At 32.6% G+C, this 12678-nt stretch overlaps 1 protein-coding gene across 7 annotated transcripts in view; it reads right to left on the bottom strand.

The window, feature by feature from the left end:
* Nucleotides 1-1915: 1915 nt before the first annotated feature.
* The window catches only part of NAP1L1 (nucleosome assembly protein 1 like 1), a 32768-nt gene continuing 22005 nt past the window's right edge, over nucleotides 1916-12678 (bottom strand). For 2 of the 7 annotated variants that reach the window (XM_036251489.1, XM_036251491.1), the window contains exons 5-16: nucleotides 11873-12014; nucleotides 11155-11235; nucleotides 10400-10528; nucleotides 9251-9322; nucleotides 8298-8437; nucleotides 7703-7848; nucleotides 7587-7606; nucleotides 6545-6667; nucleotides 5809-5838; nucleotides 5252-5299; nucleotides 4130-4202; nucleotides 1919-3451 (exon numbers count right to left, since the gene is read on the bottom strand). In XM_036251489.1, the coding sequence (XP_036107382.1) occupies nucleotides 4167-4202; nucleotides 5252-5299; nucleotides 5809-5838; nucleotides 6545-6667; nucleotides 7587-7606; nucleotides 7703-7848; nucleotides 8298-8437; nucleotides 9251-9322; nucleotides 10400-10528; nucleotides 11155-11235; nucleotides 11873-12014 (967 nt within the window). In that variant the 3' untranslated portion in view covers nucleotides 1919-3451; nucleotides 4130-4166. Of the gene's footprint in view, nucleotides 4203-5251; nucleotides 5575-5808; nucleotides 5839-6544; nucleotides 6668-7586; nucleotides 7607-7702; nucleotides 7849-8297; nucleotides 8438-9250; nucleotides 9323-10399; nucleotides 10529-11154; nucleotides 11236-11872; nucleotides 12015-12678 lie in introns of those variants that run through there. The other 5 variants (XM_036251495.1, XM_036251493.1, XM_036251492.1 and 2 more) reach the window with 5 other exon arrangements.

Raw genomic sequence — 12678 nt, 5'->3', positions numbered from 1 at the left:
TATTACTATCATTAACTCTTAATCTGTCAACTTCTGGCCTTTTGATTTTTCATCAGTTATCTCCATTTCCTCCTTCTTCCTTTTCAGTTTAAAATACATAAAGATCTGAAAAGCACTGGTTTTATTTTAAGCAACATTTTATACCGTATTTCAAACTAAACGACAGGATTAAGGGCTTATTTCCTGCTGGCAATTTATTATTTCTAAATTGTTATACTGTTTCTCATTTATTTTATACTTAAAAACAAGATACAAAACACGCTGTATTTTTTAAAATATACAATTAACTGAATACATCAATCAAAGTTTCTCATGGATAAACACATTTATCCTTCAGTAATTTCACACTTGAACAAAGATGTTTCCATTTCTCTGAAGTCAAGAAAGTAGTCCTTAATCAGTCCAAGAACTTGGCTAAAATGTTATCCAAGTTACAGTTTAATAACTGGATTTTTAAACCAGTATACAAAAATCACTATATAGCTAAAAATTAATGTTACTTTCGCCACATAATTTTTAGCTATTAGAGCTTTAAGTAGCAAATTACCTAAATTATAAATACATACGTCCAAAACAAAACCCAGTTTACAATTACCAATACACAGTGAAGACTAAAAATCAAAAAACTAAATTCACATGATTTTTCTTTTCTAAGGTGCCTATAAAGAATGTATACTTCTTCTAAGCTATCCATTAATTCAGTACATTTAAAATAACATCTGGCACCCTGGCCAGTTTGGCTCAGCGGTTAGAGCATCAACCGACAGACCAGAGTTGTGGGTTTGATTCCAGTCAGGGACACGTACCTCAGTTGCAGTTCAGTCCCCTGCCCTGGTCAGAGCTGTGCAGGAAGCAACTGATCAATGTCTCTCTCTCTCTCCCCCCTCCCTCTCTATCTGAAGATAAATGGAAAAATATCCTCAGGTAAGGATTAAAAAAATAAATAATATATGGCTTATAAAAGCTAACATTTTTATAAGAGTAACCCATAAAAATGGACTCAAATTCTAAACCATGCCCTGAAACCAAACAAAGAATATCTTAATGTTACATAGTTTTAATCTTTCTGCATGGTATGATACTTTCACAAAGAGTAATTCAAAATTTTACAAAATAATGGGAATGGCCTACAACCCAGACAAATCCACAAACTCAGTCTTAAAAGCAGCAGTAATATAAAATTAATTCAATTATTAGAGGACTTATATACCAATCAATGTCATTAACCTATTCACAGAATAATGACAATATTTCCATCAAAGCTAATGTTTCCTTTTCAGATGTATCTGTTATTAAATGAGTTAGAAAAGGAAACAGAGGTAGAAGTCCATTTTTTCTTAAAAGTACTACTCTAAGCCAATTCTATACAATTTACTTTTGCACAGAAATACTAATATTTCTTCATTTAACTAGATAAAAGAATTCTGAGAAATTCCATGAATTTAACTTTCAGACATCATGTTAAACTCAAAACTAATTGATCTATGGAACTGTTACTCTGCTTATCATATTTGAATGTCTATAAAATGTCAAAAAAATGCTTTCAAAGTATTACTTTATACGTGATCATTTTGGATTTTACCATTTATAGAGGGGGAAAAATTAGAACTTGGCAGCTAGTACCTGGGCTAGAGAAAACTATAAACTGAGAACTTGAAGTATATAAAAAATGTCTACAGTTAGCTCAGAAAAACCTATAGACCTGTGGAACTTCTTCCTTTCTAGCTTACCAATAACTCCGTTCAGCGGGGTTTGGAAGGTTGCTCATAATTTAAAATTATGTAAATTTACAGACCACCATGGTCTAAGCACCAAATAGCCAATTCTAAACACCCCTACTCTGTTCTTACAAAAAAAGTAGTTATTTTTTTATTTAAAAAACCACCCAAAACATCAACAGTACATTTTATAAAATTAAATGCAAATTTTATTAAGGACTTCCAATTACATATTTTAAATGTCTTGAATGGAATAGAACCATTTTGGAACTGGAGAGATGGCATAGATGAACACTGATATCCCTTGAAACCCCAATTTTATTAAGAGAACAATTCCTCTGCAAACCACATTACCTTTATATAACAAGATGAAATAGTACTACTTCCTCACTTTGGCAATAGCTATTTCCTAGAGGAAAAAGAAAATAGTGGTTTTGCTACTTAAAATTAATTAAAAATGGGATCGTATCTTTAGATTAACTTTTTAAAATTCAGCTGTGTTCAAATGAGCTATGGGTACAAGAAAAATATTGGCCCAGAATGTTTAATCAAAGCAACCAAAATAATTTTGAAAATGAATACATAGGGTGTTTCCATGGCATTTTTTCCCTATAAACTACTGCAACTGGTTAAGGATTTCCAGTAGTTAATTAAAATCCCATGAGTGAAATAGATAGTACTACACAAAAACAAAAATGTATTCACATTCCAAGGCCTTAATACTAAATTTTCAAAATGGAAGCTCTACTGCTTCTAAAAATGAACCTAAAGTTATTTTATTGCGAGCAGAAACTCTAAGCTGTTCTCCAATTACAATCTAATTAGTCTATCCTCACTGCCAAAACTTTTAAGTTCACCACAAAAAATTAACAGTAATTAGCCTGAGGTATTTTTAATGTGGCTTTACAATCTCAAATTTAATGGTATCCCCCACCCCGACCCCAAAATGGGCTTACTTCTATTTTAGTACCATGATCTCTACAATATGGTCATAACTAAAATCTAAAAACAATCGTTGGACCTTTTGAAATAGTTGGTTATCCAACTATTTCTATTAAAAAAGGAGCCACACCAAGAGCACTGCCTGACCAGATCCAGAATAAACTACTTAACTTCTGTTTTCTGATTTATCCAACTGTGGTAGAATGAAAGGCTGAATGTCATACTTGTGGTGCAAACAGGCCCAAATTTTTAAGCTTTTAATAAGGTTGAGAAACATTTCATATAATTTAACTTAATATGCCTAACACATGTGAGGTAGTTAAGTAAACAGTACTACCCATTTTAATATATAGTAAACAGAAGCATGGGTAAACAACATAGTCATACTTTAAACAGTAAGAATTGGAATTAACCAGAGGCTTGGGGCCCTCTCTCACTCTAACCAAAGGAAATAAAACTTAACTTAAACTTTCTTTTTAAAAAAATTACATCATTTGTTTTTGTTTTTTACACTTTCTTATTAGATGCAGTACACCTCCAAAGTTGGCACCCTTTTCTTCAATATGATGGTAAACTGGGTACAATACTTAATTCAAGCTAGGGCTCCACTTCTGCCTAAATTAGTACAAAATTATAAGACATTATCTTTTGAGAACTAAAATTATATTTGACATTTTTATTTTAGGCTGCAAAACAAAAAACAAGCAAGCAAACAAACAACAACAAAAAACTTGAAATGAACTTGTCAAATGATGAAAATTCATCCTTTCCAGGGAAGCAGAAGGCAGACCCTACCACAAAGAAAAGACGCTTAGTTAATGGAGGTTAATTTAAAAGTACAGTTAAAATATAAAGCTTATCTTCTGAAAATACTAGGTTTATCATCTCCCTCTGGTAACCAATAACCATACAATTGAGTTAGGGTTCTTCATGGTTAACCATGTCACCTAAAATATAAAAATCCATTAAGCAATCTAAGTAAATGGGTGTGGTCTTACTGGAAACTCTTTACCATAAACTTGTCATGACAAGTTTGTTTTTGTTTTTTAAAATGATGAATTGTTTTAGTATAGGCACTGCATTTCTATAACAAAGTAATGAAAGGCAAAACTAGTGCAAACAAACTTAAACCCACTTAACTACCACCTGAAAAAATACTTTGGTTCTTCAGGAAAAAAATTAGCAAAACAAAAAATCTGTTTCATTTAACAGTTCTGTTTATTTTCATACCTGTAATCTAAGAGTTACATGATAAAAATACCCCAGAAGAACCAAACTATGTAGCAATGAATGAAAATGTGTGAATTTCTGCATTGAACACATCTGGCAGAAAAACGAAAGTTAAAATGCTAAGTAGAACAAAATTGTCTTTAAAATATCAATTCCTTTCCTTATAAAAAAAAATTAGTCTACCAAGAAAATACAAAAACATAATGCTGCAAGTAAACAAGTCGTGTTTAGGCCATTACAGTGCAGGTTATCCTCAAGGGCCACATACATCCTGCTTCACTGCTGCTTGCACTCTGCTGGGTTTTGATCCTTCTGTTAAAGGAAAACAACAAGTCAATCTATCTTTTTTCTATCTGCTTCAGTTAATTTTTCATTAGTAATTAACTAACTTATCACATTATCTCAATGCTGTCAAAATTTTTGCCAAATTAAAGGGTATAGCAATGATGGCAAATTATTTCTTCAAACATTAGCAGATCATGAAAATGTTAAAATAAAATCCAAATTTTACACTGTAGAATAAAATCCGTAAATGAGATACACTGAGCCATAATCTTGAATAAATTAAATTACCAAGCAATTTATGTTAGTCATATTACCCATTTCTTTGCCTTTTTAATAGATCAGTAACTCAAAAATGTCAATGCCATTCATAATTTAGCTGGTAGGAATAATTCATACCTGTTAGAATATTTAATTTGATCTTAACTATCCCCTCTTATCTGCTCATTAGGTTAAAGTAACTTCTGAATATTTTGTAGCATTTAGCAAGTGAATGGATTAAAGAGAAACCAAAATTTCAAATGAATCCTGATAAAATGTACAATGTATTTTGTAAGAAAATAAAGGCCTTTACTAACCCTGATGTGACAAATTCCTGGAACTCAGATGAAGAAGAGGTGGGTGGAAGAATTAACAAATAGTACTGCTCCCCTATTCCCAAGCACTCTTGCATTCAGAGGATTTAAAAGCTGACCTTTTATAAGCTTATGATTTATAAGCTTTCTTTTGGAAGGAAAACAACCTAAAACCACAAGCTGTAATTTAGAATGTTTCTAAAAAACTGTAAAAAAGAAAATGTACATGATAACGTGCCGTTAAAATAGAATCCTAGGGCTTACTTGGCCTCAAACTATAAAAAATATAAGGTCTGAACAAAAAATAAAAATTTCTTAGGAGAGGTGCATTGAAATGATGTGTACTGTTGAAATGCCAGTGGAGATTTAAAATATATATGATTTACATATATGTATAGTCAATGGGCTAGACTTTAATGGACAAAATAAACTTTATATTAAGATGCACCAACTCTTATTTACCCTGCTTTAAATCTAATAGAAAACAGCACTAATTTTGCTCACCTTTGAGTCATAGTCTGGATCATTTTCCTCATCTTCTTCTTCCCCTTCCTATATTAAAGTTCAAAATGCATCCATGAAGTAGGTACATAGTAACAAGAAATGGCTCATAATGTAGGAAGAATTTAATAAAAGTTACTCTATAGGTCAACAGAATTTCATGATTATAGAGTTTGGTGACAATGCAATTTAATTTGAAAGCTTCTAATATGAAAAATTCCCAACACAACTTGAGACATCCAGACAGCTTTTATTGAAAAGATTTACTGCAGCCAACGTTGAAAAAGTTTACTGCAGCTTTTGACTTCTTCAAAGAGCTGATAACCCTGCAGCAGAACAGAATTATTTGAAATAAAAAAAAATGTTCTGAGTTTTGCAATTTATTTATTGAAACCGTATACATACATTGTTTGGCTGTAGATTCTAAAATCATAATTTTTCCAAAAATGTTTTTAACCCATATCACACAATAATGATTATAGCAAAGGAATACATAAGTCATTCAATTTGCTTCTCAATGTGTTAAACAGAGAATTATTTGCTCATTTGGTAAACATTACCTCATCCGCTTCTTCACCTTCTTCATCATACTAAAAAAGGAAAAAAGGGTCAAGTTTGATGAAGCTAACAAACTTTTGAGAACAGCATTATTTACATCCATCACTGTATCCACTATCTAAAAAGAGGAAAAATACTTTCCCTAAAGTGACTGATTATAAATTAAAACAAGAACAATAGCTGTAGGAATCATTCAGTTCAGTGCCACTATGTAAACCCGACAATTTGAAAAATTAGAGCACAGTACAATTGTGGATAAGGTGTGATCAGACAGCTATTAGTATAATTATACTTTCCTGTACTTATGTGTGGAACACACTGTACAAAAAGTCTATTTGAATTATTGCCATTTAGCAATAAAAGACACCCATACCTTTGAGGGCAGCCTAATTTTACCTTAATCTTAATATTGCTTGGCATAAAAATTCTACGCTTCCTAATATTGTTATCTTCAGTACTAAGAAAGTTCTCAGTATGTTTTTTTTTGGTCCAAGATAAGAGCATAATAGATCTATAGCACTAACCAAATAAAAGAAAAAGAAAAACCGTAACAAATGAACCCAAAGAAGACTTATTTAAAACAATTCAGGAAAGTTATCTATAGGACATCAGTATTTATCCTAACTGCATTATTCGGCCATGCTTTCTAAAATTTACATCTATTCGTTAAACCTCTCACCAATTCTGACTATCATACCCTCACCAAATGATTTTATTGCAGGATTCAGATCCACTCACATCATCATCATCATCTTCAATAGCTTCTCCAGTAAAGTACAACACTGATCTTGGGATTATACGCTCACGTAAAAAGTGACCAATTTCAAAGTCTGCAGCGAGGATAGCTTCGGCATCATCATCCTATTTAAGAAAAACAAAAGCACAAAATTTAATACCTTTGTTATTTAATTTGGTATATGCAAGACTTTTGGGTTTAAATCATGAAGAAATTCTCAACTTCACTTTTAACTTCCTGTCATTTTTAAACTTGCTTACAAATACTCATTTACAGATTTTTAATAAAAAGAAAGTTGGCAGGTCAGTGTACATACTCAAAGAAATTTTGGGAAATACAAAGTAGAATGCCCTAGCCAGTTTGGCTCAGCGGTTAGAGCGTTAGCCCTCAGACCAAAGGGTCTCGGTTCAATCACTGGTCAAGGGCATGCACCTGGGTTGCAGGTTCAACCCTCTAGGCCCCCTCACCTCCCATCAGGTCATGCAGGATGCAACCAATGTGTCTCTCTCACGTTGCTGTTTCTCTCTCTCTCTCTCTCCTCTATGTAAAAAGTAATGGAAAAAAAATAGCTTCAAATGAGGATTAACAAAAAATAAAAAAAATAAAAAACAAAAACACCACGGTTATTATTTTTTATGGCTTAAAAGTAAAATATAAATAAGCAACTTGATTATATGACTGCAATTTTCCTTTTAAAATATTAGTTACTGAAAACTCCAGGTGAAGTAACAGAAAGAATCTCAGGCTTTCATAAATATATTCTAGTTCAATAATAAAACTACAGTCCTGAAAATGTGAATCCCTCAAAGCAATATTTGCCAAGTCTCAAAAGAAAAGAAAATGTTTAGCTTTTCAGCACTTCTCAGTGAAAGCACCAGGAGCATTCTGAATGGTATTTTTCAGATGTATCAAGGTCTTCTCCATGCACAACAAGCCTCAGAACAAAATGCTAGTATTAACTACCCCACCCCCCACTTCTGAGAACCAGTCCTTTAATTTCATACACAGTAAACAGTTCAACAAATAAATAACAATTCAGCTTACCAGATCTCCACTCTCAGGAACTGCAAAATTGAGAAGAAAAATTTAAATGAATAAAAAACATTAAACAAAGCTTATAATTAAACAATCATCAATACTCAAACTAAAACATTATTTACCTTCAGGAGGGGCAAAAAAATTAAAGAATGAGTCATTGGAAACTGTTTTGGTCACAGTACGAACTGTTCCACGTCCCTTGTGTTTCTGTTTCTTTTTAATGGTTTTCAAAGTGACATTCTTCCCTTTTTTCCAATCTATCTGGCACCTTCCAAAACAAAGGGGAAAAAATCTTCTATCAGAATTAACACACTACTTTGAATTGCAAGGAGAACTAACATTTTTCTAAATAAATGGTTTATTTAATTTCAAATCTTAGAGGGCAAAATTGGTCCAAATGCTTTCTGTAGCAGTTAAAGAGAAAAAAATTTATTTCTAAACAAATTTTTTCAATAAATGTATTTACGATCACCACAAACTCACAATATAACAAATTTAAATGTGCACTTCCTTTGAAGAAATATCTCTAATAGTCCACCAGCCAAGAAGAATTCTAGGAAAATGGCTAAGTTCTCAGAAAACATTTTATTCAAATGTCTGGAGATAAATTATGTATGTATGTTTCTAGTACACACACTAGGAAATATCAATATCACAAATCATAAATACAAAAAATACAGACATAACATTCTGTTAATATAGCAAAATTAAACTCACCCTGTACAACCCATAATTTCTGGTCCATCAAAAGAAAAGGGATCAGAATCATCTGGTTCTGACCTCATCCTGTATGTCTTTGTCAACACTTCATTTGTGAAATATTCATTGGGTTCAAAGTGAAATTCTAAAACAAAACTCTTTTAAAAAAAGTATAAAAACTAATTAAATTCCTATATTATCAATTCCAATGCTTTAGTTAAGTAAAGCTTAATCTTTAGTTTTTATAAACATAATATTCCAAGTGATAGTTTTTTCCCACTCTGAGAAATAGTCATATAAATCCCAATTATGTTAAAAGCAAAATGAGGCACAAAATAAACTGAATAAAACTTAGTTCAGCATACATAGTAACATGGTTATGAAACAGGTTAGGCACAAGTGAATAAACTGACCAAGCCCTGCTTCCTCTCTCCATCCCCACAAAGAGAACTTTTAAGTCTTAGATTAGAACCTGAGTGGACAGAGAAAAAGCCCAACCTTATTACATGCCAATATAAGACTCTATAGCCTATAGTAGTTTTGCTCATTCTTTACGTTATATTACTGATGGTTTTGGGGAGAAGCTGTTGATTGATCTCCCATTATGGGGAAAAAGGGGCCCTTGTAGCACTTCTATTTTATGTAATTCCCAGACACGTGTATTTTAATACAAAATAGGTATTTTCTTATTCATGTTTCTTTGGTATTTTTTTTTTTCATTTTTAATTCAGGATCAATAATAGAGTACGTTTTGAAAATAGTTAAGAGGGAGGAAAAAGAAATGTTGCCATCACATTATCAACATCTAAACATTTATTTCCTACCAATAATAAAGTATACCAAGTATCACTTTTAATTTATCTTTATCCCCATTTCTAACCCTTGAATGTCACATCTCTTTTTAGAAAGTCCCATATATTTATCTGTAAACATCTAATGTTACAAAATTGAAAGTATTTCAAAGTTTTTACCATAGGCTGGCCAGCATCTGAGAACTTCACTTTAATATCTTTCAAATGCTTCAGTATAGGTTCATCATGTTCCTTCAAAGTAAAAAAAAATATATATATATATAAATGAGTATTGTGGTATTTTAGGATTAGTGTTGTTACTGGACAATAAACACTTAGATGAGTGACATTCTAGAGTGAAATTTAATGTAGCAATGATTACATCATTATCCAGATTGAACGAGCTAAAGCGTATAAAACCAAAGAGTACAAAACCAAGTCTAAAATAGACATGTAACTGATGCCCGTAGCTGCCTCTTGTTCCTTTTCATCTTTCTGCTGGGTGCTTTCCTACTAGGCTAAAGTAGAAATTCAATATGCAGTCATTGTTTGAGATAATTCCTTTTTCTTGACATTAATTTCTAACCACCACAATCGAAACAAGTACTACAATACAGATACAAGTAGTGGCGCAAGAAATGCTTCTGATTAGGAGACGTTTCCTAAAGAAGGTGACAACGGTAAAAGAGTTAAAGATATTTACAGCATTCTTTTAAAATACAAATGTCCCTTAGAATAGCTGTTTCAGACTGAACAGGTATTTTGAGTAAGACAAATGAAATGGTTGTCTCTCTCGAATCCTACCTCCACACTAAGCATCTGAGATAGAAAGACACAGAGCTATAAGAAAGCACCAGATAATAATGAGCCTTTATGCCTTTATCAAAGGACTATTTCATTATCTAATTTTAAAAAATGCATCATGCCTGGCTGGTGTGGCTCACTGGTTGAGCGTTGACTCATGAACCAAGAGGTCGATAGTTCGATTCAGTCAGGGCACATGCCCAAGTTGTGGGCCAAATGCCCAGTAGGGGGCATGTAGGAAGCAGCCAATCGAAGTTCTCTCTTATCAATCTTTCTATCTCTCCCTCTCCCTTCCTCTTTCTCTAAAAATCAATAAAGAAAAAAAAGAAAAGAAAAAAATTTTTTAAAAACCGTAATTTATTTGATTACATTAATCAAAGCTGCAATTTTCCCTCTACATCTAATAGCTGTTTCAAAAGAAAGCAATCATTCTACAAATGTCAACAATGAAGAGACTAGGTCATCAAACATTTAAATTTTAAAGGTTTACTCTCTGAGGTAACCTGGTATTTTTATGACTATTACCTGAACCATATCACTGAGCAAGTCAACATTCTTAAAAACAGTCAACCAAAATTCAGGAATTCCCTTGGGGTCTTGTTTTTCTTCATCCTTTTTCTCCTCTTCAATCTTGGCCTTTTCTTTCAACTCCTCCTTGAAAATAACAGCATACATTACTGTATACCTAAATTAGGCCTCCTGATAAAATCTTATACATCTCTTTAATTAAATGCAATGGCAAAAGTATAGACACCAAAAAACCTTCAATGACTAAGTATAACTTTCAGCCCAAACAGTTCTAGTCCAATTGTGAAAAAGAAAAACTGCTATTACCCATACCAAACCTTACTTTTATAAATATTGCTACACCATACCACTCTCCAAAGAGAACCAACCACTAGGACCATTAATTGTAAAAAAAAAGTTTTATGAAAATAATTTTTTAAATTCATGAAAAATGACTTTTAAGCATAGTCAACAGGAAAAGAAAAAGAAATATGAACCTTGTCCAATGCCACACTCCTTGATGTTTTATTATCAAAATATTATGTTCTCTTAATCAACCATTAATATAGCAATTCTGGATTAACAAAGTCATGTAACAGAGCAATAGATTTGTGTCTTAGCTCTGTCATTATTAGTTGTGGGCAAGTCACTTAGAAGTCTCTATTTCTACCCTTGAAAAAAAGGGAACAATCCTTTGTATGTCATTATGAAGTTCAAAGGAAATGTTTATATTTCCAAGGTATAAAACATACTAAATTAAAGTTGGTACGAACCGAAATTTCATCTTCCTCATCTGGTTTCCATTCACATTCTTCTTCCGTTGGTTCATAAATTGCATTAATGATTTCAAATCGCTAAAATAAATATTTCAAATCGATTAAAGGAAAAAAAAAACAATCTTACATGACATCCAAGCTAAAAACTAGCTCTCTCTCATTAAGAACCATAGATTTAGTTAATGTATACCACAACTTGAATTGTTATTATTGACTGTTTTCCCAACTACATCTAATAACCAATGTGCAGTGTGGCTCACTTGGTTGGGTGTCATTCTGTGCACCACTGGCTCCATTCCCCTTCAGAGTGCAGGCCCAGACTGTGGGCTTGATCCTGGATAGGGGTTGTGCAGGAGGCAGCCAACCGATGTTTCACTCTTAACACTGACGTTTCTCTGTCTCTCCTACTCCCTTCCCCTCTCTCTAAAAACCAATTGAAAAAGTAAGTTTTGCCCTGGCCAGTAAGGTTCAGTGATTAAAGACAATGCCCGTGCACCAAAGGGACACAGGTTCGATTCCCAGTCTAGATTGGGTGGATGCGGGAGGCAACCAATTGATGTGTCTCTTTCACATCTCTCTCTCCCTCCCACTCTCTGAAAATCAATGGAAAAAAATACTGAGGATTAACCAAAAAAAGAAAAGAAAGTTTTGTTTCCGGAGCTTTAATCCCTTCTTGAATTTTAGATATGTAGCACAAAGTAGTAGAAAGCATTACCTTATCAAATAGAGGCTGATAGAGAACAGCATACTTTCTTTCAAGATCATGAACTTCCTCATAGAATTTGGCTTCTATTTGTGCACATTTAACTTGGAGGTTTTTCAGAGCATTCACTCGTCTTTTAACCACCTTAGGCAAGCTGAAAGGTTAGAAAGCACCAGTTACATAGCATCAGAGTAAGTCACACTCCTTTTATCATATTGAAATTGAAGCAGAAATAGGTTTCCTATTTGAAGCAAGATACACTAATTAAAAATAATTAAACTATAAGGGCCTTTGGACTATAAAGAGTTCAAAAGTAGAAATTTAACCAGGCACAGTAAACTGAAAAAAAAATATAAATCATACTATCAATCCAGACCTTTCACTACTCAAATTTAGTTTTGTTCTTATATATTGGCATCTCAGCTGTAAAATACAGTCTATCTTATAAAATAACAATGCTAATCTGAGTTTTCTTAAAAAAAAAAAAAAAAAAGACTATCTCACCTGTGCCAGTTAGTGTTAGGGGAAAGGAAGGGAACATATGTACATTGGGGAAAAAGGGCAGTACTCCAACACCATTATTTTCTATCGTAGTCTCTAATTTGGAATTTGAAATTATATTAAATATGAATGTACTATTTTATGAAGAGGGGACATGGTTTTTTTAAACTAAGAGTTTTATTGAGATATAACTCATATATCATACAATTTACTATGGCACAAAGATTTTCAAAAGGTTATATATATATACACACTTACTCTGTGGCCCCTCAAAGAATGCTTATACTTATGAACCCCTCTACTTCCCAAAATATGCT

The sequence above is a fragment of the Molossus molossus genome, unplaced genomic scaffold (genome assembly GCF_014108415.1).
Source record: "Molossus molossus isolate mMolMol1 unplaced genomic scaffold, mMolMol1.p scaffold_m16_p_10, whole genome shotgun sequence".
NCBI classification, from domain to species: domain Eukaryota; kingdom Metazoa; phylum Chordata; class Mammalia; order Chiroptera; family Molossidae; genus Molossus; species Molossus molossus.
The sequence above is the reverse complement of the archived record's forward strand: the minus strand, read 5'-3'. Positions and strand labels throughout refer to the sequence as shown.